A 27,207-nucleotide genomic window follows, 5' to 3' on the forward strand; every position below is an offset into this window, starting at 1 on the left:
GAGAGGAGCACGGAGAGGAGAATGGCTCAGTCACCACCCCGCAATTTGTGGACAAACGAGGGGCGCGAAGTGCTATATGGCAGTACTTCGGCATAAAAACAAATGAGCAAGGAGAGGCATTTAACGTTGATGCGCCATTGTGTAAACGATGTTTTAAAACATGCATGGCTAAGGGCGGAAACACCCAGACCTGCACACTGAGTTCAGGGAACGACAGGTAATTTACTCATGACATGTGCCCTTTTCAAATGCAATAGTTCAATAGTTTTAAGTGTGCAACACATGATAAAGAGTTCTTATCAAACATAGAAATTTTTTTTCTAAATTTTAATAAAAAATGTGTTTTTTCAAAACGTTAAATGTGGTTACAGCACAGTCGTTCAGTGTTTTACATACATATTTAGCAATATTTAATATGTTATAAAGACTGGTAACATACCATTTAAAAACATTGGTCCTACTTAAGACAGGCTATATGTAATGAAAATATTTTTTTCTAAGTTAGAACTTCTAACTTCATACTTTTTATTTACTCACACTGACTGTTCTAAAAAAATTTTTTTTGAGTGCAATAAGAAAAGCCTAGTATTTTGAATTTTATTTTGATGTTATTCTAAGATTTTCTATTAAAATAAAGTCAGTAATGACATTTTTTGCGTTCTCTTTTTGTCTGAAAAACTATCCAAAAGTATCGAAAGTATCGAAATACATTTTGGTACTGGTACCGGTACCAAAATGTTGGTATCGTGACAACACTACGAGTGACAAGGCTGCCTGCAGATATGTCTGCAGACATCTTTGTTGGTCGGCCTTGTGAGTGCAGACATGGGCCAGTGCTGACTATCTAAAAATGCCAGATATTGGCCCATCAGTTGGTCTCTCACTACTTTCTAACCCTGCACGTGTTGTAAAGTGGTGTGAGTTAATGCAACGACTGTTGATTAAAATGAAAAATAGTGATTCCCAGAGTCGGAGGTGACACCTTCTGATGTCTGGTTTTGCCTGACCAGCAGACTGCAACAGCTGCAGTTTAACTGTGAGAAATGTGTTTTATTCATGATCGGCTCTGTTGCTCTTACGCTCTTCCATCACTGCAGCTCAGAGCAAAACAGGAAACTGATGATAATTGGGAATAAAAAGTATACCTGGTGTCTTCTTTTCAAAAACAACCAACACACGATTATAGCTTCTAGCAAAGTGTATAAACATTTGTGTCTGCTCTCTGGTCCACTTTTTAAACTTTTTAAGTGAATCACATCATAATAGTTTGTCCATCATGAGACAAAACATAAAGCAGAACTAACAAGCCTACGGTTAGCTTTAGTGGTACTTTTAACATTTGTATTTCTAGTGTTCGTCCAGCTTCTTAATTTGTGCAGGTGATGTGATTTTATTGTATTTTCTCATCAGTGACTAATAGTTTCTGCTGCCACAATAATCAGATTTCCTCTCAGCAGCACTGAGAACCACGGTAGCAGTTCATCCATGTGTGTTTTGTCCTCAGATGCTTTTTGATCAGACGCAGAGAGCCATCATGCAGCAGCTCACCAACCTCTGTACACAGTAAGTCAAAAAGCTTAAAAATATTAACCATCAAACAAAAGTATTGCACCTCCCTCGTTTTGTGCATAAATACTGTGCACTCCAGATGGAGTTGATCCGAGTTGAATTCTGTTTAATTTGACTCTTTGTTTCATTGTGGAGCTCAGTGCATTGTTGTGCAGTCACAATCAAACCAAGTCTGGACCCTGTAATGGGGATCAAACTAAAACTGGTCCACACAGACGTATTCAGACGTGTACATACACACACACGGCCTCGCAGAGGTTGGTGCTGTCTCTATGTGGACGTGGGAGTGTCGTCCCCATCAGCTATGTGATGCTGCAGCACCACTCAGCCTTGCTGACAACTTTACCCAGTGATTGCTTGTAGTAATATTACAACAGAAAATCCCCCATGGCCCAAAAAAGCATTTCCCCCCATACAGAAGCCTACATGCTGTTGACACTGTTGTGGGGAGGAGAGAAGCTCAGGATATCATGACCCCCCCAGCAGTCTAGGCCTATAGCAGCATAACCGAGACCTGATCCAGCCTTAACTATAAGCTTGTTTGTGTGTCTGAGGTTCCTGCCCCAGCTGGCTGAGACCAGGAGGGAGTTTGTTCGGATTGGGGATGACCTGGAGACGGCGGCGGTAAAAAATGCTCAGGTATCTCGGCACAAAGCCACCGATGCTGAGCGGGCGAGTCACCTGTTGCTCGCCACACGCAAATGCTACCAGCACTTTGCACTGGACTACTGTCTGCAGGTACGCACACCTGAGGCACAGCTGGCAGATGTGCTCAGCAGTTTATTTACATGTTTAAATATTATGTTTGAATTTTTTTTTTCTAGCTGAACACCTTCAAGACTCAGCAGAAACTCGACATCCTAAACTCAGTGAGTTCAGCTGTCCAAACTGGATCAGTGCATAGTTATGTTTGTGTTTTAAAGGAATGGTTCAACAGTTTAGGAAATGTGCTTATTTGTTTTATTTTTCTATGGTATGTTCACATTGTATATCAGTCTCTGATCATATCATATCAGTCTGCTGTTAGCCTAGCTTAGCATAGGGATGTGGATAAACCTGGCTCCGTCCAAAGTTACAAAGCAGTTAGCTCAAAGTAACGGATACGTTAATGGTTGAAATAGTTTAAATTCATGGATAAACAGTTGAACTAAACATTGGCAGCTCAGTTGTATGAACAGCATATTGTAGCAAAATCCACTTTTATATAGCTCAATTAGTGTTGAATAAGAGCCGGTTTCTGATCCATTCCTAAAACATCACAATGCTGACAGGACACGAGGGGATGTCAGGTCCACCAGTGCTGTGAGGGACACTGACAGGACTCATCTGTTTGTCTGTCTATTGTCAGGTGTTCTCCTTTGTCCATGCTCAGTTCACCTTCTTCCACCAAGGCTTCGACCTGCTCAGAGACCTGGAGCCCACCATGAAGACCATGGCAGCACAGGTCCTGACCTCTGACCTCTTTCTTTGCCTGAATCTTGACTATCAAACTGATGATAAATGAATCATTTAATGGTCTCTGCCAATTGTCTGCTCCTCAGTTGTCCCAGTTGTCAGCAGATTGTGCTGCTAAGAGAAAAGATCTGGAGAACAAACACCTGCTGGTCCAGCAGAGAGTAAGTTTATTAGTAGAGCAGCTGTCACACATGAAACTTCAGCAGATACACAGAAAGAATCATAAGAATAAGAATCAGATGGTTTCTTTGTGTCTGCAGAGCTGCTGTGGGATAAATAACTGCAAAATAAACCAGATTTTATCTTATTAAAATTCATCATTAACGGTCCCAGTAAGGTCATGTAAACACATACAGTAACTTCTCTCAGATGTAGGAGTCCTGTAGCAGGCTGTGTGACGTAACAAGCACACCCCTTATTTTGAGCACCGATTGTACATTTAGGCACAGTTTTAGCTGAACTTTACTGTAATAAGACGAACAACACTGAGCTCAGTGCAACACGCTGTGTGTCCAGGATGCTTCAGGGGAGCCGATGGTCAGCCCGTGTCCTGGGAGCGACGTCATCATCCAGGGTTACCTGTTCAAACGCTCCAGGAGGAAATCCAGAACCTGGAAGAGGTACAGACTCGATTCTACTGATTTTCACTGAAGGACTGCTCCTGTAAAACTGCACAGAATTCATCTGTGTTTGTGTGTTAGGGATGTGTGTTGTCTTGTTCATGATAACAGCTATAAATCTCAATATGATGTAATATTTGTCATTCCACAGTATTTTAATATTCAAACTGGTTTCAGATGCTGGTTTTCCATCAGAGATAATCAACTTATGTACAGGAAGTCACACAAGGTAAGACTGGGCGTTATCGCCTGCTGATGAAAATCACACAGAGGAAGCTTTTCCCAAAATGTTCTTTGTACACTGGAATCTTCCAGTAGGACTGCAGCTACAAGAAATGATGATTTAATAACAGATGATAATGTTTATTACATCGGACTTTTGAAAACCAAATATTAGAAAGTGTGGCAAAAGGGAAAAAATACAGACTTTCGAACATCTTATGCAATCTACACGTATACATGATAATCTAGATCATACACATGTAAAGACAGGGTGTCAGCATGTTGATCGGCTCCTCCCTTCTCTCATCTGGATTTCAGCAGCAGGGTGTTGTTATTTTGTTGGTGACAAACCAGTGTGTGAAAGAACAGATGATGGTTGTAAAGTGCTGTCGTTCCACAGGAGGATGCTGTGGTTCTCTTTGACGACCTCAGACTGTGTGCTGTCAAATCTCCGGAGCACATCGATCGACGCTTCTGCTTCGAGCTGCTCTCCGTCCAAAAGTAAGATACACCAGCTTTAAAGCTTAACACCCAGTCATCTGAATGTCCTAAAAAGTCTTGCATAAGACTTTGACAGGTCTTAAAACTGACCTATCACGTTCAGGTTCAGCTCCGGGTTACTTCTGTAACGTCTCGTTAACTTGAGTCGTGCCTTTGTGTGTGTTGGTGAAAATGCAAACCTTTAAAAAGCTCTGACCGATCTGTTGTGTCGTTCCTGTGCCAGGTGTTGTGCTCTGCAGGCCGACTCGGAGCAGCTGAAGCAGGCCTGGCTCAGCACTCTGCAGGGCAGCATCGACCTCGCCTACAGAGAGAGAGCCGGCACGCCGCTCACACAGGCACGTTCACCTTCAGCTGTAACTCTCACTTATTAGAGCGCCGCTCTTATTTTGGCGGTCAGTTTTTATATCCCATCAGTATTAAAAATGTTGTCAAGAAAGTCCACTTTAGGAAATGTGGTTGTTTAGTTAAATGAGACGTTTCCACTCTTATACCTGTCCTTAAACGTGAGACTAGAGCCAGCACAGGTCAGTATGTTTATTCAATCCTTAACCACATAGTAGTCTGCACACCGCCCGGGTGCATGAAACACCCTGACAGTAGGTTTATGATGCAGACTGATGAAGAAGTGCAGCGATGTGCCACCAAAGGCAGGAGAGAAGAAGACTGGTGGATGTACACAGTGTTTTTGCTCTGACAACCTTTTATGAGGAAAGACGTTTGATAGGATGAGAGTTGTGCATCATTTAAAACCAGATGTCTCCAAGATAAACACGCATCATCACTGCTTTATTTGTCATCCTTACCTGTGCGCAGCCCAAAGAGCCCTCGCCTCTTGTGTGTGGTGGAGACAGCTCACCGGGCCCCCCCACTCAGAGGCCGCCAGCCCTGGGCGTGGCCCTGAGAGTCCCTGGGAACGAGCGGTGCTGTGACTGCGGGGAGGAGGCGCCTCGCTGGGCCTCCATCAACCTGGCAGTCACCATGTGCATCGAGTGCTCTGGCATACACAGGTAGGCACACACCTGAGACGTCACAGGTGTGAGACCTCGGTCCACAGGAGGAGAGTGTGAAACATCATCATCGGTCGCTGCTTCACACATGAGCTGCTCTCTGCCCTGTTTCTGCAGTCAGCCATTTGTTTGGTCCAAAACACATCACAGGAGCCATACCTGCACAAAGGAGCTACACTCCATTTTCTAATATCATACAACATACAATATGTGTATTTGTCTGATGTGATTTTATAATATGAATTTAACCAGATCTGCTCCAGTGTTTGTGTAATATGACCATGTCCTGTTTCCAGGAGTCTGGGTGTTCACCTGTCCAAGGTACGATCTCTCACTCTGGACTCATGGGAGGCTGAACAGCTCAAGGTAACACAGACACACAAACAGATTTAAAAACATATATACGGCCACTTCACAGAGATTTCAGACCCCTTCACTTCATACCCACTTTAATGTGATGTAGATTTAGTTTTTAATGGATAAAATGGCCATGGTCGCTAACTCATAATGACAACGGGAAACCATGTTTTCAGACATTCCTGCCAATTTATTGACAATCATACTTTTTGAAGTCACTGTACTGTGTTTGCACCAGTTGAATTTCCTCATAATTCTAGATTTTTACATTTATAAAATATAATTCTCCCTCAAGAGAAAAGAAAGAAGGATGATTTGTTGAAAATAAAGTAATCACCTATGTAAATATAGCTTCCTTCCAACATGGTACCTGTGAAGTAGTGGGCTACATGTAGCTGTGTTGCAGTAGCTTTGTTAGCCTTCACACACAGCTGCTGTGTGTGAAGTCCTTGTTCAAACATGGCAGGACCCAGACGGGTACAGCCACGATGTTCACGCCAGTCAGAATAATATACAGTTGTCCTTGTTAGTAATTTCCTCCTCTGCCGATGAGCAGGTCTTTGATTTCTGTGAACCTTACCTGCCAAAACTATATATTTTTGAGGTGATTTTAAAAATGTTCAGTAGGAACCAACGAACTTGGAGCCGAGAGCCACAGACAAGGAGTCAGAGGTGTTGGGAGAAGGTCTAACACTCTGTTGTGAGATTTGTTGACATCACCAAACTTGTTCTTTAAAATGACTTTACTTTTGTGGCTCACCAGATCCCGCAGGTCACTAAGAGCTAAAATGACCTTTGAATTCTCTGATTGAACATTTTGACACATCTTCTTCTCCAGCTGCTGTGTATTCTGGGAAATCGAGTCATGAACCAGATCTATGAGGCACGATGTTCAGAGGAAGGGCGAGTCAAACCCAAAGCCGAGAGCCCGCGGTAAAATCACTTCTGTTTTAATTTTTACTGGTGTTTGTATCTTGTTACTGAAATGCTGAGTGAGTGAACAGAACATTACTCAGTAATCATGTTGATAATTAACTGTGTCGCAGCACTTTGCTTACAAGTCTAGTAGATGACTGAAACAAATACTTTGGGTTTTTTTTCTGCCGATGAGTAAAACAAAACCAAAGGTAATTGATTACATAAATGATTAGTAATTTCAGAGAGCAGAGCAAACTGTGATGCAAAGCTTTTTGTTTAACTGATGCAGTTGTTTTTCTTGGTCTCAGAGCGGAGAAGGAGCTGTGGATCAAAGAAAAGTACGTGGAGAAGAGATTCGTACAGAGCAGCAGCTCAGCTGGAGCTCGTAAGTCGGACACTGCTGCGCCTGAAGCCTCCTGTGTGCAGAAAAATAAAGTAATGCCTGAGTTTTGCTCACAGAGTCGGTACTGGACCCGACCCATTGCACAGTTGTCTTTTAATTAAATCCTGACCTGACCTGTATCCATAATTAAAATTGACACACTTTTCTTTTGCTTGTGCAGCTGGTGAACAGGCTCAGCAACATTTTGGTGGTTGGAGGGTTGTGTTCTTGTAAACGTACCTGTGCTCCTGCAGCGGTCGATGTGTGTCCTCAGTGGTGACACTACACTTTTTGTACTTTATGCAGACAGCCAAAGCACTGATCAAGTACTTCTCACCTTCTGTAATCTCACTGAGCTCCTCCTGTATGTCTGGATGAAGTATTGTCCAGAGTTTTGTATTCCCTGCTGGATATTTTCACCTTGAGGTCCAGTTTGATCCACTGACGGCTGCCAGCCTGCAGCAGTGTCTGGGTCTGGTCAGTGACATGCTTAACCAGATGTGAGCTGAGGGGTCAGAGGTCGATAAAATTACACTGGGTCAGATGTTTAAAACAACTGTGACTTCATTTTGCAGGTGGACATACACTTGGTTTTCAGACATGGTGAAAAAAAGGTTTGAATATTCACATATTGGAAGCATCTCTTCTTGTTTCAGGGTGTGCTAAGGATGACACCGGCCTGCGTCTGTATCGGGCTGCGTTGGCTGGAGACGTGGTTGCCATGGCAGCGGCGTTGGCCGAGGGGGCGGAGGTCAACGGGAGTGTTGCTGAGGAGGAGGGACGCACAGCCCTGATTGGAGCTGCTGTTGGGGTGAGGAGGTGTTACACAATACAAATGTACAGCAGCTTCAGAATGTAATCAGACTTCACTGCTAGTTTGCACATTTATTAAAAATCAAAAACTGAAATCTCTCAGGGTCACAGCCAGATTTTAAATGGTAAAGGAAAAGATCACAGTGGAGCAGTGTTTTGACAGACTGGATCCTGTTTTGGACCCCTGCTGCTTTTCTTTAAGTCGCACATGAAGCTCATCTGTGCTGTTTGTCTGTTTGAAACCAAATCAGTAACGTCTCCAAAAATAAATGACAGTTTGTGAAATACATTGGAAACACTAAAACAACAAGGTACCAAAGACTCATGGGATTTTTAAATGTTAACAGTTTCATAGGTTGTTCTTCTGCCACTGTTTTTATTTCTGGGCTCTGCCTGTAGGGGTCGCTGTTGGCCTGTGAGTTCCTGCTGCAGAATGGAGCAAATGTCAACCACCGAGATCTGAGAGGACAGGGGGCGCTGCACGCCGCTGCCATCGCTGGACACACTGGGTAATCACACATACATCATGTACACAGTGACCAGTTTGAGTAAAGCTTAATGTGGAACAAACCCTGCTGCGTTTCATCGGCCGCTGTAGGCAGGTGTGTCTGTTGTTGAAGAGAGGAGCCAATCAGTATGCAGTGGATGAGAGGGGACAGGACCCATTGGCCATCGCCGTGGAAACAGCTCACGCTGACATCGTCACGCTGTGAGTCACCTCTGTAAATTTGTAAAGGCTTGTCAGTCTGTGTGTGGCACTTGTTTCATTTTCTGGGAGTGATGTTCAGGAGGACCAGTGGAGTCAGGAAAGAGTTAGCTTAGCATAAAGACTGGAAACAGCTAGCATGGCTGTCAGAGGTCCACCTGCCAACATCTCTACATCTCACTGACTAAAGGTATAGTCATTACACATGTTGTCATGTTCAGCTAAACGTCCCCCACATTTCTGTGCCGGGCCTTTCAGCTTGTGTGCTCCACAAAGCCCAGGCGGCGATGTGTTCTGTTCGCTCTGTAACCGGCAAAAAAGTATGGGAGGCCTGGTTCATATGAGGTTTACACACAGTTTTAACTTTTGGTGACTCTTTTTCCCTCTGGCAGTTTACGTTTTAGCTTCGTACCATTTAAGCTGACTCACTGGACTTGAAGTGTGAAAATTAAAACTAGAGAAATGGAGATGTTCAAAATTTTTGCATGACAGTTGAAACTATCTATTGACAAAGAACATGGTATCCATCCCCTAGTCCTCTCTGGCTGCAGTGCAGGTCATCAGACACAATCAGGGAACTCAGGTGTGAGTCTGGAGGTACGGTACCAAGCCTGGCAACATCACTGACGGTAGGACACGAGGAGGCTGCGCATAGTCACTGCACCTGTTGTTCAACAAGAGAAGTTTCAGTTAAATGTCCCCCAAAACACAGCACTCCTCTTCTTTGCCAAATCTGCTGTCAGAGCGGGTCGCTGCATTGATGGTAGCGAACTACACAACCCTGCCTCAGGACAAGGTGTTTTTTTGTACAGCTGCAACATTTAATCGACTAGATAATCAGCCTTTTGATAATCAGATCTTCTGTTTTAATCTTTTTCATGCACCCAACGGTTGCTGGTGTTCAGATAATTGCAAAATGAAAAGTAAACGTGACGAAATGAAGCCTGAGGATTTGATTAATGACATAAGGACAGTGATAACGCTGGTCTTGATGAGCTTTGTCATCAGTGGGTGCTGGTCTTCGTTTCAGGCTGCGGATGGCCAGGATGAATGAAGAGATGAGAGACTCAGAAGGGGTCTTTGGAGCTGCGGGTATGTAGACTTGAATGCCAACTACAAAGACAAAAGCATTTTTAACCTTTATTTGACCTCTAACTGATCACTCTCATTGACGACCTGCAAATAGCAGCAACACTGATTGTAATTGTGTAATTCCTCAGGAGACGACCAGACGGTTCAGGACATCTTCCGTGACTTCAGTGATATGGCCTCGCATGACCCGGAGAAACTCACCAGACGACAGTTCAGCCGGGGAGGAGAGGAAGATGAGGAGGAGGGGGAGGAGAAACGGTGAACAGTGAAGACAAGGTTTAGAAGATGGCAGAAAGTCCCTCTCCTAAACAGGATTCATTCATGTACAGTTACTGTGGTAGGATCAAGTGTTACCAGTGTTCAGGATGATGGAGGAGGAACTGTGACCTCAGTTGGTCTTTATTGTTATTAATCTGCAGATAATTGTTTCCAAGTTGTCATTTTGTGAGTCACCTCTGTAAATTTGTCAAGTATCCAGTACTGTCTTAGAAAACCTCCGTCTGAGAAGCTGGGATCACAGAAGTTTTCTGTAAGCAGGGAATCTGCAGGTCAAAGTCTGAATAATTCCCTCTCTGCTTTCAGCAGGCTGCTTATAAAGTGTAAAGCTCGTTACAAAGCCACTTCATCGCATTGAGTTTCCTTTAAAAAGAGAGTTGAGAAAGCATCGTCTCATCCTTAAATATAAGTTGAACCCCACTTAAAGACTGACAGGACTTTATTACTCCCAGTGGGGCACTGCTCCAACATCATCCATCCATTATCTACACCGCCCTGAGCAGGGTCACGGGGGGATGGAGCCAACGCTGACACTGAGTGCGAGGCGGGGTCCGCCCTGGACAGGTTGCCAGTCTGTCACAGGGCTGACGTAGACAAACGACGACACACACTCCTACGGGCAATTTAGTCTGCAGTCAACCTAAGCTACATGTCTTTGGACTGTGGGAGGAAGCCGGAGCACCCGGAGAGAACCCACACAGGCACAGGGAGAACATGCAGACTCCACACAGGAACCCGGGCTCGAACCTGGAACCTCCTTGCTTTGAGGTGACAGCGTGCTGCTGTGCCGCCCTGCTCAAACATCATTTCCAGAAAAAGTATCATCTTATATTTTCATTATTCTCACAGAAATCAGGCGGTGAGTAACACTGCCATCTCTGACTTTTCAAACCCTGAAACAACCGGAGCTTTTCTGTCTTTATTCTGACCGGACACTGCCACCGCCTCACCTGTGGGATCTCAACATGCGTGATGCTGCCGTCGTTTAAAGACGTGCCCTGTCAAAGCGTCTGCGGTGCCTTCTGGCAGAGATTCCTCTAAGATTTCAAGTCCAGATTCAGACTCCTGACCCTGTCCTTCAGTATGTGGAGCTGACTGTTGTATAGACTCTTACTTGATGTTTTACTCCATCTGCTGTGCTCACTAACGTGTTCACAGGGGATTTAATCTGTAGCTGCTGGCAGAAGGCTTATGTTACACTTCAACAACTTTATTGATGAATTTTACATCTAAAAATGTCTGAACTCTGAGTCTAAAACCGAGTGGACCAGCAACTCTCACACTGCTGCTGTTACATAAAGTCAAGTAGTTGTTTTCACTGATGGCTATTTCAAACATTCTAGATTTTAGAGCCTCGATCCTGCTGGAAACTTCACTGCATCATTTCAAAATCATGTCCTGGAAACGTTTCTGACATGTGAATCCCGGCTTTACTGAGCGAACATTTCATTCCATGCTGTTACTAATGTGGTGCTGCTGCTAAATAAAATGTCTTGGTAGATGTTGCTGAGTGTCTGTTGTCTGGTCTCTGGAGATCCAACCCTGAATCGCCAAACAGACGAAATCCATCAGGCTATGTCCACATCACAGCGGACGTTTCCCAGATCTGCCGTTTTCCCTCCAGCTGACTCAGATTTGATGTTTCCAAAGAAGTGTGGTCTTCAGCTCCAGCTGTAGTTAGGTGTGATCACAACACAGACCCCAGCTCTACTGTAAAGCCTGTAATGGATATATTGTAAACTAATGTTCCTGGATTTCCATTTTTATTTGGAAGACCAGGTAAATATTTCAGAGTAATTTCCTTATTTCATCTTGTTTCTCTAGACTACAAATGTAACAAACCAGTCATTTAACACTATCACATTTAATTTACATTTGTTTTGATGTGTATTAAACCGGTAACATACAAATATACAGGTTTATCAAAGTGAAAGCTGTAAAACTAATACAATTATAGTAATGACAAATTATTTTAACAAAGCTCTAACTGATGACAGAGTATTAAAAAGTCTGTAAATGTATGTGTAGAGGTCAGTTTAGTCTCAGATCAACAAAGGGATACAGCTCTTAACTTTCCTCTTCCTGCCTGATGATGTGACCCATGGAGTTCACATGTCCCACACTCTGAACACGCCTCAAACGTCCCTCAGTCTTGTCCTTTCTTCCTCTTCTTTTTGCTCTTCTTCTGCTGATCTTCCTCCTCTGTCGTTTTCCTCTTGGGCTCCCTCTCCACTGCCTCCTCCACCTGCTCCATGGTGTCCCACACTTCATCTTCCTCCTTCACCTCCTGAGTCGCCCCCTCCCCCTGAGTGTCCTCCCCTCCGTCCTCCAGGCCCTGGCTGGATAGCAGGAGACAGTTGAGTCTGGACTTCAGGTAGACTTTGTGCTGCAGCTTGCGGTCCTCCAGACTGTGGATGCGGAGGAAGCGGTCCAGGCCGCAGGATGCTACCACGGGCTGGGAAGAGTGACACTGCAGAGCCCGCACGCCCCCCGCCAGGCCCTTCAGACAGCCGCGGACCAGACCTTTCCTCAGGTCCAGCAGGGCGACGTGACCGTGGGTGTTTCCCACCACCACCGTGTTACCGGCGGCGGCCAGAGACAGAGCAGTAAGCGGGTACTCGCCGTACTCGGCCTTCAGGACAGGCCGCCTCTGAGGGGAGGACGGGTCGAAGACGTGGACCTGACAGAAGACAGACAGGTTAGAGTTCAGGAAGTGGTGTTAGGACTCCAGAACAAGCCCACACTCGGACCGGACAGGTGATATCTTAAACACAGTAAGTATCGAATTGTAGAAAACATCTCAAATGTCTTACATGACAGGATGAAAACTGTTCAGAGCCTGTGTGACTTTTGTCTTAGCAGATCAACTTTAGTCTACCCTTTATTCCTACCAGACCAGCAAACCTCTACTATAACCAGGTTTTCACAGCAGCGCGGTGAAGACCCACCTGATGGTAACCTGTGCAGGTGACCACTTTGTCAGAATTCGGGATGAAGGCCATGTCTTTGACCCAATGGGGCTGTCGTAGATCCAGCCAGTCGTCGCGCAGGTTTTTTGCGGTAAACACGGGGTTCTCGGGTCTTTCCAGGTCCCAGATCTTCAGCCCGTTCTCCTTTCCGCCGGTGGCGACTTTGTGCGTGTGTACAGGGCTCTGCCGCATCCTGCATACATTCTTCCCCGCATTCAACTCGGTCGCGGGCTCGCTGCTGTCCCCTCTCCAAACCCGTAACGTCCCGCACTCCACGCAGGTGACTAGCGCGGAGCCATTGAGCGCAGCCAGACCGGTGAAGCAGCCCTCTGCGGAGTCCCCGCAGCGCCGGGTCTCGGTAAAGGCGCCCTTCTCGATGCTGAAAGTCTTCACGGTTCCGTCCACGGAGCCGACCAGAAGTTCGCTTTCCGCTGGGTCAGCCCAGCACAGCGCACGGACCTCCTGGTCGCGGGTCAGGTGGCTTGAATTGCAGAAGTTGAAGGCCTGTTTCCGGGATAGACTGACCCCCTTCAGGATCCCGGTCTCCGAGCCCAGCCACACAGAGCACAGCCGACTCCGGTCCCCCATCACCCCGAATTTAGAAGGACCGAAAACCTGATTTAAAAGTGGACTGCAAGGGCTCCGTGTCCTAGTCCCGAAAATGCGCGTGGTTCCCCGTGGGGTGTGTCGCGTGTCAAAGACGTCACTCGACGCACGAACGTTTGTTGATAGTATAGTGCAAAATAAAGACGAACAGGAGACAGTAAGATAACATCCATGAAATTAAATAACAAAAGCAAAACAGATGACACAATATTATTACTGTCAATTGTGTATTAGTGTTGATAATAAAGTTGAATTAAAAACTTTGCATTACGTCATTGCAACGCGACCGCATGCGCATATGACGGCAGTTGCACCATTTTGGATCTGAGTAGCTGTAACTAGCTGTAGCTTTTAGCTTTAACAACGCAGCTTTACCGTGTTCTGGTTTATTTTTCCCGTTTTAATGTTAGAAGTTGAGTAAATAGAGAGTTGTTTCTGTGTTCACATCGGAATCCGAAACCGTCTGAGGAATGGACGGAGAGGATGACGAGTTTATGTCCGGGAACCGCTCGGGTAAGACCTGTCGTACTGCTTTGTTTCGTTTCTATTGTCTTTACGCATCGTCGCTGGGTCTTTAAGTTAAACCTCGTTTAATAACAAAACGCAAAACGCTATTTAACATCTTAAGTGCAGGGGGATTACAAGAGAAGTTTGGTTTCTGGGTGAGCAGCATTGATAGTAACAACCAGGAAATGTCGCACTTTAGCGTCATGAACGTGGAGCAGGCAGCCTCACGGCTTTTCGTTATTATGGATAAAGATGTTTAATTAAGTGTTTATTTCAAGACTGGGCGGTAAACAGGGATTCAAGGCCGAGTTGAATAAGACAGGCCTCCTGTCGTTTAGTATCCTGCTAATTTGAAGCTCAATTCTGTTTTATTGGCAAAACAACTGGTGCAACACAATAAATCGGTCTCTAATCAGTAATCTGGTTATAGTTTCTTATTTTATTGCATTTTCTACCATGTGCTACTCATCCACAACTCTTAAATGTCCGTTTTGCATGGACTTTGTCTAAGAGAGCTTGAAATCGTTTTGTTTTTAACGCGTCATGTGATGTAATGATGGCGTTTCATACCTGTGGCAAAACCAGAATCGGCTTTATTGTCCTCGTATGTTGAACACACGAGGAGTTTAACTCTGGTACAGTGGAGAACCCGTCTCTGGTCTCCTCCTGTCAGCACCCGGAGAACCAGTCTCTGGTCTCCTCCTGTCAGCACCCGGAGAACCAGTCTCTAGTCTCCTCCGGTCAGCACCCGGAGAACCAGTCTCTGGTCTCCTCCTGTCAACACCCGGAGAACCAGTCTCTGGTCTCCTCCTGTCAACACCCGGAGAACCAGTCTCTGGTCTCCTCCTGTCAGCACCCGGAGAACCAGTCTCTGGTCTCCTCCGGTTAGCACCAGTTAGAGCTGAGGCTGAGTGTTTGTGCACTAAACTATGGGTATAAAGTGAACGATCTGTGTAACACTTTTAGAGCACTATTTTCTTATTAACCTTTAAGTACATAGGCTAGGTTAAATACATAGGCTAGGCGCAGCGCTTTTGCTGTGGCGCCCCGGGTTCGAATCCAGGATGCGTCAGGAAGGGCATCCGGCGTAAAACACGTGCCAAATGTCAACATGCGAGTCGATTTGCTGTGGCGACCCCGAAACGGTAAAAAGCCGAAAGTGACATTCAAGTACATGTATTTTGAAGGAAGCTTGGTGTACAGACTGTTAAAGGTCCTCAGGTCTTTTTCTGTTCTAAGTGGATCACCCACTGAAACCACCACAGTGCAGACATACCTGTTGATGACCCATGCGGGTAAACATCTTGTCAGTCTAGGAGGAAAACCACATCTCAACCCTAGGTTAACTGCTGTCGATCAACCAGATTCAGGTTTCTGCAGGATTGTCTGGGATTCCACCAGTGTCTGTTGGTGAAGGTAGCTCAAGCCTGGTATAGAAAACAAGGCATGACAGTAACCAGTGTGGTCCTTGTGATTACAAACAAACAAAAACCACTTTGATGAAAGTTAAAGAGCCCGTGATGCTTTTCCTTGTTTTCTGACTTGTCTACAATGCTACAACAGTGAATCATCATCTTAGATGTGACATGAATGCCACAAAATACAAATGAAATATAAAGTAGATACAGTCTCATGCAAAAGTTTAGGCACCCCTTGATAAATAACAGATTTTGGTGATTTTTTTTTTATTTGAAAAGATGTTAACACAGTCTCTCTTGGAAATGGAAAAAATGCACAATATTTTCAGCAAACAGTGATGCATAGTGTAGGGTGCCCAAACTTTAGCACCGTGCCATAATAATGTTTTTATTTTTGTTCAATTTATGGCATAAGAAGTAACTATGCATCACCAAAATTTGTTATTTATCAAGGGGTGCCTAAACTTTTGGCACTTTAAGCAGCAAATGCAGCAATATAATAAAAATATATAAGAATATAATAAGACAATTTCTCTGCAGAAGTAACTTGCTTTATACACATCTGAAAATCACTCGCGAGACTTTTTTCTAACAAAATTAAGTATTGGGTGACAGTTTAAGGATTTCCTTGAATGGGCATAAATCCAGGCTGTTGCACGTTCCTGTGAGCTTGCCCGACATCCACTAGTGTCAACACCGTGCTGGCAAAATCTTATGCTGCCTTGATTGTTACGTATATTTTCAATAAAGCTTATTTAAAACATAAGAAAAAGGAGTTCCACTGGTGCCAGTGTAAAAGCCGGGTTTTTCCACTGCGCCCGGTTTTGTGGATGTATTTTCTGTCCTGCTGCTGCAGTGTGACCAGAGGATGTGGAGACAAATACAGGGCCTGAGGTTACTGCATGTCTGTGGATGTTCCTGTACAGGGCCTCGCTGTTTTACCTGCTGGTCTGCGAAGCCCCTGCCGTGGTTAGTGATCAGCTCATCAATGCTGGATTCCCCTGGAGCACAGTACCTGTTTGTTTGTTTTGACTGCTTGAAGCCAGTGTGTCGTCACATGTGATGTGCTGCTGGTTAACCAGCAGATTAACAACCCATGATGTTATTGCCATTTCTAAAAAGTCACTCTTCACTTCTTGACACTCTATTATATTTGTCCACCTCCTGGCTCTCTGCAGGTGTTTGTCTGAAATCACCAACAAATCCACTGTAATGACATAAAAATGCTGCAGTGTGTTTCTGACTTGTCGTATATTGTGCAGATGATGGAGGCGGCACTCCGGTTCAGGATGAACACCCAGTGTCAGACGGCGAAGAGATGAGGAGCGACGGACATCAGTCTGAGGTCAGATTGAACCTTCACTGCTTTGCTTGTTGTTGGATAGAGGGATTGTGTTGTCCACACACATGCTGTACGCGTGTGCCTCTGTCCCTGCTCACACTTACACACATGGTTGTGCTCAGATTGGTGCTGCAGATTCATCTGATGACTGAACACCCCAAACAGTAATGACATCAGATAAAGAACTTCTCCTGAAACTTGGCCCTAACCTATGTCACCTGTTGTACCGTCCAGTCTCCCATACGCATTGTGGCTTTCTCTGCCATGTGAAGCCATAAGGAACATTCATGTAAAAAGAGCTTAACGCCTTCCAGATGAGAATGATTTGACTGCACAGCTGAGTTAATGAGTGACTCCTGGGTCAAACAAAACGCCAACATTCCTACCCTGCTTTAGAAACCGTAGTTGACCCATGTTTGATTAATAGTAGATGAAATTCTTCAGCTTGTGAGTAAAAGTGAAGGGTTTCTATTTTTTCTTTAGTCCGAAGTGTGACTTGTAGCAGCTGGATCATTTCAGGCTCTTCGGCCAGATGTGTAAACAATATGTGCACAGAAAAACCGTGATTCCACTGAGTCTGTGAGACGCATTTTTCTTTATGCTTCCTGTTTTTGTTTTTCTACTGGAACCTGCTGCCACTGATCAGACTGCTTGAGTTTTAACAAGTTGGGGAAAATCAATAACTTCTAATCCATAGGTGACATAAAGACACAATTTTGTCCTGATGATCTTACATGAAAACTATTTTTGTCCAGTCCACCTGTGTTGTTGGCCGGGCTGGTAAAGATGCTTTGTCCGGCCGCTGTCCTGCTGACAGACGACTGCTCATGTCTCGCTTTCAGTATTTTCCTGTGTTCATCCGTATTTCATGGCTTCTCCATGCTTCACACACACACACACACACACACACACACACAGCATGTAGAGGAGACAGGTTGAGTGAGAGGACAAACCTAAGCCTAAGCCTCAGATGGCCAAACGGTGACTCCGTGGTGAAAACCAGGCAAAAATATCACCATTTTTCAACACCCACCCCCAGGTCTGCTCTCCATGACCAATTAACCTAGAGGGAACAAATGAGTGATTAAAGACTCATCTATCCACGGTTAAATTTGGGAGAGGAAAAGAAGCGTGTATACGTGTGCCCAATTCCACAACAGCTGAGATTTCTAAAGCAGAACCAGGTGGAACCAGGTGGACAGAAACAATGTGTATGCTGTTGTACACTTCTGGCCCTTGGTATTTCTGTCACTGATCCACTGTCTCTCTCATCAGGATGACGGCAGTAACGATGAGGACGCTCACCACACTGAGGACCGCCGAGAGGTTGACAGCAGCTCTGGCAACGAGGGCCACCGAGGGGCTGACAGCGACTCGGAGGGCGAGGCCTCTGGGGGCCACGATGATGATGACAACAGCGACTCTGAGGCAGAGGCTCCCCATCCTGCCGAGAGCGATGTTGAGTCTCCACTCAAACGCAGGATGAGTGGCTCAGACAACGAGGAGGAGTCTCCGGTCAAACATGGAACCTCAGACAACGGGGAGGGGGAGCCATCGTCTCTCCCCAAACGCAGGGGGAGCAGCTCAGATGTGGAGGAGGGGGAGGTGTCACCTCCCCACAAGCACATGGGGAGCAACTCAGATGTGGAGGAGGGGGAGGCATCGTCTCCTCCCAAGCGCAGGGGCAGCATCTCTGACATGGAGGAGGGGGAGGCATCACCTCCCCCCAAGCGCAGGGGCAGCATCTCTGACATGGAGGAGGGGGAGGCATCACCTCCCCCCAAGCGCAGGGGCAGCATCTCTGACGTGGAGGAGGGGGAGGCATCACCTACCCACAAGCGCAGGGACAGCATCTCTGACGTGGAGGAGGGGGAGGCATCACCTCCCCTCAAGCGCAGGGGGAGCAACTCAGACTTGGAGGCAGGGGAGGCATTGTCTCCTGCCAACCACAGGGGCAATGGCTCAGACATGGAGGAGGGAGGTGACAGACCTAAAACAGCTCCAGACAGCGATTCAGAGAAGGAGGATGCCAAAGCCGTGGCATCCCCTGACCGCCGGTCCAACGCCGAAAGTGACTCTGACACAGAGACGCCTGCCAGACCCAGGGCAGTGCAGATAGACTCTGAGGAGGAGGAGGAGGAGAAACAGCAGGGTGGGGAGGAGGGAGGAGGAGAGGGGGGGAAGTGGAAGGCTGCGATGCAATCTGACAGTGAGGAGGAAGAGGGAGGAACGAGGAAGGCCACAGCAGGAAGTGATGGAGAGCAGAGAGACGACAACGATGAAGATGAGAAGCCAGGTACTGACCTGAGACCAGCCCGTTGACAGGCATACCAATAGAGTCACTCAGATATTTAAAGCAACATCTCACTTCTTTTTGCAGTGAAGAGGAAGAAGGCAATCCTGTCAGACAGCGAGGAGGAGGAGGAGGCAGACAGACCAGGTAAGATTTCTGACAGCCATTTATCTGCATCCTTTGTCTTCAGTGAATAAGTGGGTGTGAAGTAAGGACTGTGTTAAAGCAGAGTGTCATTGACCTGCAGCATCTGTAGCTGCTGATCAGTGACGCCCGCAGCAGTAATCGTACCGCTGTGCCACTTCGATGTTTCTTCTTTGACCTGCAGCAGTGAAGAGGAGTCGGGCAGTGTTGGACGATGAGAACTCAGACAGCGATGGCGGCTCAGAGGGTCCTGATAAGAGTCTGGCGGCCAAACTGAGGGAGCTCGGCTCGGACAGCGAGAGTGAGGACGACAGGTCGAAGGCCACGCCCAGGAAGAAGAATGAGAAGGCACTGTTCGGCAGTGACAGCGACTCCGGAGACGGCGACGAGGAGGAGTGAGTACTGCACTCCTCACTCACCAGTTTGTCTTCAGTTACTCAGTCCCAGTTCAATCTGAACCTCGCTGATCAGCCAGGACCAACGCACAGAGGTGGAAAGTACATTTACTCAAGCACATGTACATTTTATGCTACTCTATACTTCTACTGCGCTACATTTATCTGACAGCTTTATACTTTACAGATGAAAATGTATACGGAGCTTTGTTAAAGGTGAGACTGTAACGCTGTGCACAAGTAGAACTGAGACAGTTGGTTGGTTTTGTTCATTCAAATCAGTGCAGTCAGGGGATTCATCCATGAGGGTAGTAGTAATCAGTTACAGTTCCTGCTGTGGCAGAATAATAATGATGTAGTGTTATCATTCAACTGTCACAGGGGCCATGTTTCTACAGTATTGTATTTGTACTGTGTGGTATTAGTGGTATTAGTATCACTTGAGTTGTAGAGCGAAATACTTCCTCTAACACTGTAGACCCGTACTGTGGCTCAGACCCACAGAGGGTTAAAATAGACATTAAATCTGATGGAGGAACGTGGCTAAAACCAGCAGGCATGTCAAATTTCCATCCGGTGCAGGAACATTTACGTAACTTGAGTGGGAACGTCATCGAGCATCAGTAAGGAGCTGGAACAAGCCGTGATCGTGTTGGAACACCGGGTTTGGTAGAGATAAAAGGAGAAAACTGCTCATTGGGTGATTAACCAGTAGTGCTGCCATTAGAACCCAACACCATGGATGTTCGTTATCCCTAACCTTCACTTTCATAACCAGAAAACCAGATTCCAGTTCATTTAAGCCCAAAGTTGTTAGTGTTTGCAAATTCCTCCCTACAGCTGAAACATTAGGCAGGTAATTGAGTAACTGACAGAAAACTAATGAATGAATTAATAGTTTAACCAATATTTAAGCACAAATAGGGGAAAATAAAATGTGGAACTCTTTTGACAGATATTGAGTTATTAATCTCTTAACGGTGTGTAGACCAAACCATTAAATCCAGTCAGTCTAGAAAGTCAGCAGCAGATTAATAAGGAAAGAAACTAGCAGCCCGAAGACATTAAAACACAAAAGACCAACAGGTCACAAGTAGAACTAAAATTTTTTAGTGAATTAACAGAGCAGTCGATCAACAGGAAGGTAATCTGCAGCTAGTGTAATTATTGTTGAATCATCAAAGTCATTTTTTGACATTTTGAATAATCAGGAAAATAACGGACAGGTAAATAAATGCATTAATGCAAACAGTCACAAGGTCCTGTAATGGTTTTAAAGAAACAAACAAACTGCTTTCAGGGCAATAAAAATACTTTATTCATCCCTGATGGCAAACAAACATCATTCATTCCCTTTAAACTGTCCATTTATTAGTCAGTGGACGAAGAAAACCGACCCTGTCAGTTGCTCTAAGAAACAAACGTTCAGAGTCTGAACGGTGACCTTTGACCTTGTGTTTCTTGAAGGAAAATGATCGCTGACATCTTTGGAGAGTCTGGAGACGAGGAGGAGGAGGAGTTCACGGTGAGTGGAAGGGAAGATGTTCAGTTTTCTACCCAGGATGATCAGACCTCAGTCTGCCCCCTAGTGGACATAGTTTGAATCCTCCAGATAAAGGCAAAGTACACAAGCATGCAAACAGGGACGCTGCTGTTATAGACATTGTTTATGTGTACATGTTGGTAAAAGGGGAGTATGTCAGCAGCATAAGCCTCAGTTAAGTTGTTTCTTTCTGTTTTGTGACTTGAGGAACATTTAAACAAGCCAACCTAAATGTAGATGTACCAGAAAACAGGACACATCTTCACAAAGTATCCAGACCCCTTCACTTTGTGCACACTTTACTGTGCATGTTCATATTTAACTTTAAACTGATCAGACATTTTTCATGTTTGCCTGTCAGTCTACACTCGGTGACAAAGTGTTTCTGTAGACATTTTGGCAGAAGGATTAAAAATCAAACGGTGAAATCCTTCCTTCACAAACGTGTAGTAGTGAAGTGGTGAGTGTTTGATGGAAACAGGGAAGGGGTCTGAAGACTTTCTGAAGCCACTGTATAATTTTTAATTTGCACACAAAATATTGGAAGCGCCATAAGTAAATAAGGATGTTGTGGTGTAAAGTGTTGAAGTGTGATGCAGGTAGAAAACCGGCACATTGACATAGCGATGGAAACAGATTGGATGTGGCCAGAAACACAAATGCTGTGTTGGGTAGTGAGGCAGTGACAGATGGTACATGACTGATGTTACCATGTTCTCTTTAATTTATGGACATGAAGGTTAGTCTAAAACACCCGAATTAGGATTTCTTTAAACGCAGAACACAGCGTAGACTTCATGAAAGTAGTTAAAGTGAGTGTTCTCCTCCTGCAGGGCTTCAACCAGGAGGACCTGGAGGGGGAGAAGAAGGAGTCGGAGAAGCAGCAGCAGCAGCAGGAAGAGGAGTCTGACTCTGATGAAGTCGACCGCAGCGGCCTAGAGTAAACTGATGCAGACATTTAGTCTTGAGATTTAAATCAGTGACCCGCTTGTTGTTGACGTCCTCCTCGAGTGCTGTCTTTGTTTACTGCTCTTTAAACATGTCAAGCTTTTTATAAACTGACCAGTTTCACTTAGTCAGATGTTCCATTAGTGGTACATACGTGTCAAAATGCGTCAGTCTAATCCAACAGTGCTGCCGTAACACCTCCTCCAGAGGTGTTGATTCACCTGTGGAGGCTGCAGTTTCAGCTGCACTGCGTTACTGTTAACATTGGCTCCACAGCACTGGATCCTGGAGCATCCTGGAGGTTTTAATGTTGTTCAGTTAAGATGATAAGGTGTGTAGAGTCAGCGGACAGTGTCCACCACGCTGCTGGTCTCCCATGACTGCAGACACTGGCATGCACAGAGGCAGATTAACTAGACAGGAGGAAATGTGCTCAGGTCTGGACACACACAGTCTGCCATTTTCAGAGCCTGAAATATTTGGAAGTTCCCTGTAAATATTACAAAAACCAGAGAAATCTGGGTAAGTAAAAGATAAAATCATGGAAATTACCAGTAGAAGTGAAGAGAGAGTTTTGTCCCAGGTGAGTGAATCCTGTCATGATGTTCTGACTGGATTTAAACCCTCACATCTTTATGTGTTTGGTGCTGTGAAGTCGACACCAGTGTGTTTACATCACGGACATTTCAGAACAATTGCATCTGAAATTTCCCCATTGAGGGATCAATAAAGTACCTACCTACCTATCTAACATTAGAACAGCCAGAAAGCTGCTGATGACGTCCAGTAGGATTCAGACGTTTATGCCGAGCGTCAGACATTTTCCTAAATCCCACCCTTAGAAAATTACAAGTGATTAGTTTTGCTTGGTTTCTGCTTTAAAAGCTGTTGCAGAACAGCTTGTGAGTGTTTCTGTGTTTGTGTTAAGTACCAGCTTCATGTCTGACTTCGACATCATGCTCGCTCGGAGGAAAGCCATGAACAGTAGGAAGAGGCGGCACCGTGATGGAGGGACATTCATCAGCGACGCCGACGATGTGGTCAGCGCCATGATCACCAAGATGAACGAGGCCGCAGAGGTCCGCCTGTCAAAATAAAAGCCTCAGAAGGGTTTTAGTGCTACTGTGTAATCTTGACTGACATGTTGTTTTTTACAGGAGGATCGAACTCTGAACAGTCAGAAGAAGCCGGCACTGAAAAAACTCACTCTGCTGCCACAGGTCGTCATGCACCTGAAGAAGTAAGAGCTCTGGTTACTGAGTGCTAACATGCACTGAGTGTTTATGTACCACTTCTAAATGCTAATAACATGACGTTCAGAGTAACGGCTGTCCAGAACTGAAACCCAGTAATATTTTAGTCTAACTTTGAGGTCCCGTGGGGGTGTTTGTCCCTCAGGCAGGACTTGAAGGAGACGTTTATTGACAGTGGGGTGATGTCCGCCATTAAGGAGTGGATCAGTCCTCTCCCAGACAAATCGCTGCCTGCTCTCAGAATCAGAGAGGAGCTGCTCAGGATCCTACAGGAGGTGAGTCCAGATATGTGCGTGAGCACACTTTGTAAACCTGCGGGTCCAGGGTTTGGGTTTGAGTTTTCACTGAGCGTTTCATCCTGCAGCTGCCCAGCGTGAGTCAGGAGACTCTGAAGCACAGCGGCATCGGCCGGGCCGTCATGTTTCTGTACAAACATCCCAAAGAGTCTCGGACCAACAAAGACCTAGCGCTCAAGCTCATCAGTAAGGACCTCTGGCTCAAAACACTGTTGTCTAAAAGTACTGATGAAAAAAACCTTGTCCCATGTCACAGATAGCATCATAAAAATTAAACATTTTTATTATTGCTTTGTTTATTAATCTTGTTGAGTTTAGTGTTAAAATGTGAAACCTCACAAATGGGTTTGGAGTGGGGTCTTGAACCAAATAATGAATTATTAAGTGTTTTATAGGCACACACTAAGCATGTCTCAGTCCTTTTTTTTGGCCCCGATACCAACCCACTATGTGTGTACACACATACTTTATTTTACAGTAAACTGTACCCAGTAAGAGAAGCTGGTAGCAGGTGACCAAGGACAAAAGGAAATAGACATGAACATTGTAAAAAGAATAAAAACGTATCCTGTCAGTGTTTAAAACCGAAAGTGGCAGAGGGTTAGTTCGCAGCATTGTTGAACAGTTAAGGTGAATTCTTTGCTTAAAGTCTCCTGCAGCACACAGTCACAACCACATCCTGAGATGTTAGTGTCAGTAATTAGCAGAGGCCCAGACTGAAAATCACTGGCTGACGAGTACTGATCTCCATCTTGTGTGCAGATGAGTGGTCGCGGCCGATCTTCGGGTTGACGTCCAACTATAAGGGAATGACGAGAGAGGAGCGACAGCAGAGGGACCTGGACCAGCAGATGCCTCAGAAACGACGGCTGAGGTGCTAAGATCACTTACTGACGGGGTGTTTGATGTAGTGACACCGGTACTGTGACACAGCTGCTCTTCCTTGGGTCGTAGTACCGTTGATGTCCTATCTCCCAGCTCAGTTTTTTCCCCACTGGCACATAATTTGTCTCTTTGTGTTGCCTTCACTGCTTGGTTTCACTTTTCATTCTCTCCTCGTTATCGTGTTGTTCTTACTTCCAGCCTGTTTTTTTTTTTTTTTTTTTTCCAATCCTTTGGTTTTATATTTTTGGTTGTTTCCTTCTTTCATACGCCTCCATCTTTCCTGTGCATCCTCACTTCGCCCCCCTCCCCCAGTCAACCTCAGAAGGTGGAGAGGGCGGAGGAACCCGACGTCTTCTCTCCACCCATCAGGTTCAGTCTTAAAATTGCATGGTTGCACTGCAGGCCTCTAGACTGACCGTTTGAAAGGAACAGCACAGATATAGAGACAAGGATTGTACCAAGGGCTGCACTGATGCTACCCTCTAGTACCCGGTACCACACGCTGATGCTACCCTCTAGTACCCGGTACCACACGCTGATGCCACCCTCTAGTACCCGGTACCACACGCTGATGCTACCCTCTAGTACCCGGTACCACACTCTGATGCTACCCTCTAGTACCCGGTACCACACGCTGATGCTACCCTCTAGTACCTGGTACCACACGCTGATACTACTTAACGGCAACATTTCCTTAACGTTCCACTAGCTGAGCAGGTCGTTAGGCAGAGGAGAAGATATTTCAGTGGTTGAGGATGTTTTATTACAAGTGATGACAACAAAGGTAACGAGGAAATGAGGTGTGTTCACAGACACTCACCCAGAGCAGATTAGAGACAAAGTCCAGCAGTAATGGAGAGTATGAGCAGTTAAACACCTGTTGAACAAGCAGAACACACACTTGCACACTTCACTGCCCCCCAGTCGACTCATCCGGTCCCTGATGACCCACTAAACCCACATGCTGCTTGTTCTGCTCACTGTTGTGACTGAGGAGAAAACAAACACAAAATTGACCTGGTTAACGGTGGAGTCTCATGAGCTGTGTGTATGACAGTGAGTCGATTCCCTGTGGACGTGGAGGCTGAGACCAGCAGCTCCTCTGCAGAAGAGCAGGACCCACAGGCAGCAGCTGGTTTAAAGTCAGAGCTGCACCTTTTCAACTGACACATTAAACTGCTGACTGTGATGGGATGCACCCCTAAACTGTGGTCTGAAAACAAGTGTTATCAGTGCATCCCTAATTGGATGACCACCTATATGTTTGTCTTGTCTGGAACTTGTTCGGTTTATCGTGCAGCCCTAGCTGTAACTGGGATGTTTTCAGGTGCATTAGCACAACAACCATACGCCTTCTGTACAGTGACACAGTTTGTCTGTGACCCTGTGATTTTGGTGGTCAAAGGTCACTGTGTCCTCATGTCCCATTCCCGTGAGTTTGGCTGGCTGGCGGAGGCAGACGACCGTGAAGCAGTAATTCTGGTTAATAACATGCGCTCACTTGAATGATGTACTTTTAAAATGTAGTAGAGAAGCAAAGCAGAACTGGCCAGGTAAAAGTTCTAAAAGGTTCAGGTTATGGGTTGGTATGTTCCCCTAGTGGAAACACAGAGGACCGTTTTAGTACTGGCTGACTAACTGCTGTGAGGTGGAGAATGCTAATAATAGCATGGAGGCTCTGCTGGTGGTGCTTCAGCTCAGAGTGGGAAATGTCTCTCAGAAACTAGTTTCAGTGTGTTGGAGAGCAGCAAATTGGGGCTGCTGCTGAATTGTCAGCTCATCAGGACAAACTGTTCTGGTTTGTGAACTGTTTCCCACCCTGGCCGCTGTTCACTCCGTCACTGTTACTGCATCATGATATAAACCAGAGTGTGTCTCTCCATCTGTAGCTTGGGAGGTCAGACGCCTCGGAGGGACCTGGAGAAACAGCTGACTGGAGAGGAAAAGTAAGCTGACTTCACAGTCACACAATCTCATTGTTTATTGGGTCTAAGGTGTACACATCCAGATGCTCTTTACAGGACCTGGAATCAAACTCCTGGTCTGCAGACAGCACATTGCCCCGGCAACATCCAGATGTCTGTAGTTTTAACATGAATTGGCTACAGTGGATAAACTCTGTTGCATTTGCATTTTAAAGTTAAACTGCACAGTAAATGTTAATGTGTTCTTCATTTATCTTTAAAATGAGCAAGGACAAACAAAGTTAAGCTGAAGACGTGCCCTCATCCTCAAGTTATCAAAACTAACAAGGTTTTACTTTGACATGACATCCTTCCCTCACTCGTGAACAAGACCCCAAGATACTTGAACTCCTCCACTTGAGGCAGGAACTCTCCACCAACCTGAAGGGAACAAGCCACCCTTTTCCAACTGAGAACCATGGCCTCGGATTTGGAGGTGCTGATTCTCAATACAATTACCGTCGTCTGCAAAAAGCAGAGACGAGATCCTGTGGTCCCCAAACCAGACTCCCTCTGGCCCCAGGCTGCACCTAGAAATTCTGTCCATAAAATAATGAACAGAACCGGTGACAAAGGGCAGCCCTGCTGGAGTCCAACATGCACTGGAAGCAAGTGTGACTTACTGCCGACAAAGCGAACCAAGCTCCTGCTCCGGTCGTACAGGGACCGGACGGCCCTTAGCAAAGGGCCCCGGACCCCATACTCCCAGAGCACCCCCCACAGGGC

The 27,207-nt window shown here is 45.6% G+C and overlaps 3 protein-coding genes across 3 annotated transcripts in view; 2 read left to right on the top strand and 1 right to left on the bottom strand.

Moving 5' to 3' along the window:
• LOC109973256 (arf-GAP with coiled-coil, ANK repeat and PH domain-containing protein 3) overlaps positions 1-10,541 on the top strand; it is a 13,571-nt gene extending 3,030 nt beyond the window's left edge. The window contains exons 5-22 of the mRNA XM_020622691.1: positions 1,505-1,563; positions 2,124-2,307; positions 2,394-2,438; positions 2,918-3,013; positions 3,111-3,185; positions 3,541-3,644; positions 3,822-3,873; positions 4,267-4,367; positions 4,591-4,702; positions 5,181-5,374; positions 5,671-5,740; positions 6,570-6,664; positions 6,958-7,034; positions 7,688-7,842; positions 8,244-8,353; positions 8,443-8,553; positions 9,581-9,642; positions 9,771-10,541. Of these exons, the coding sequence (XP_020478347.1) occupies positions 1,505-1,563; positions 2,124-2,307; positions 2,394-2,438; positions 2,918-3,013; positions 3,111-3,185; positions 3,541-3,644; positions 3,822-3,873; positions 4,267-4,367; positions 4,591-4,702; positions 5,181-5,374; positions 5,671-5,740; positions 6,570-6,664; positions 6,958-7,034; positions 7,688-7,842; positions 8,244-8,353; positions 8,443-8,553; positions 9,581-9,642; positions 9,771-9,904 (1,836 nt within the window). The 3' untranslated portion in view covers positions 9,905-10,541. The remainder of the gene's footprint in view (positions 1-1,504; positions 1,564-2,123; positions 2,308-2,393; positions 2,439-2,917; positions 3,014-3,110; positions 3,186-3,540; positions 3,645-3,821; positions 3,874-4,266; positions 4,368-4,590; positions 4,703-5,180; positions 5,375-5,670; positions 5,741-6,569; positions 6,665-6,957; positions 7,035-7,687; positions 7,843-8,243; positions 8,354-8,442; positions 8,554-9,580; positions 9,643-9,770) is intronic.
• A 1,240-nt stretch (positions 10,542-11,781) lies between these two features.
• wdr74 (WD repeat domain 74) lies at positions 11,782-13,610 on the bottom strand. The gene is made up of 2 exons (XM_020622689.1): positions 12,867-13,610; positions 11,782-12,598 (listed from the first exon to the last, which is right to left on the bottom strand). Exons 1-2 carry the CDS (start codon positions 13,473-13,475, stop codon positions 12,065-12,067), a joined length of 1,143 nt encoding a protein of 380 aa, XP_020478345.1. The 5' UTR covers positions 13,476-13,610; the 3' UTR covers positions 11,782-12,064.
• A 217-nt stretch (positions 13,611-13,827) lies between these two features.
• The window catches only part of iws1 (interacts with SUPT6H, CTD assembly factor 1), a 19,383-nt gene continuing 6,003 nt past the window's right edge, over positions 13,828-27,207 (top strand). Inside the window, exons 1-13 of the mRNA XM_020622688.1 lie at positions 13,828-14,006; positions 16,681-16,763; positions 18,036-19,056; positions 19,141-19,200; positions 19,382-19,592; positions 21,060-21,117; positions 21,969-22,075; positions 23,012-23,162; positions 23,241-23,323; positions 23,482-23,611; positions 23,701-23,818; positions 24,395-24,506; positions 26,407-26,463. Coding sequence (XP_020478344.1) covers positions 13,964-14,006; positions 16,681-16,763; positions 18,036-19,056; positions 19,141-19,200; positions 19,382-19,592; positions 21,060-21,117; positions 21,969-22,075; positions 23,012-23,162; positions 23,241-23,323; positions 23,482-23,611; positions 23,701-23,818; positions 24,395-24,506; positions 26,407-26,463 — 2,234 coding nt within the window. The 5' untranslated portion in view covers positions 13,828-13,963. The remainder of the gene's footprint in view (positions 14,007-16,680; positions 16,764-18,035; positions 19,057-19,140; positions 19,201-19,381; positions 19,593-21,059; positions 21,118-21,968; positions 22,076-23,011; positions 23,163-23,240; positions 23,324-23,481; positions 23,612-23,700; positions 23,819-24,394; positions 24,507-26,406; positions 26,464-27,207) is intronic.

Source organism: Monopterus albus, unplaced genomic scaffold (assembly GCF_001952655.1).
Source record: "Monopterus albus unplaced genomic scaffold, M_albus_1.0 scaffold287.1, whole genome shotgun sequence".
In the NCBI taxonomy this organism is placed as follows: Eukaryota; Metazoa; Chordata; class Actinopteri; order Synbranchiformes; family Synbranchidae; genus Monopterus; species Monopterus albus.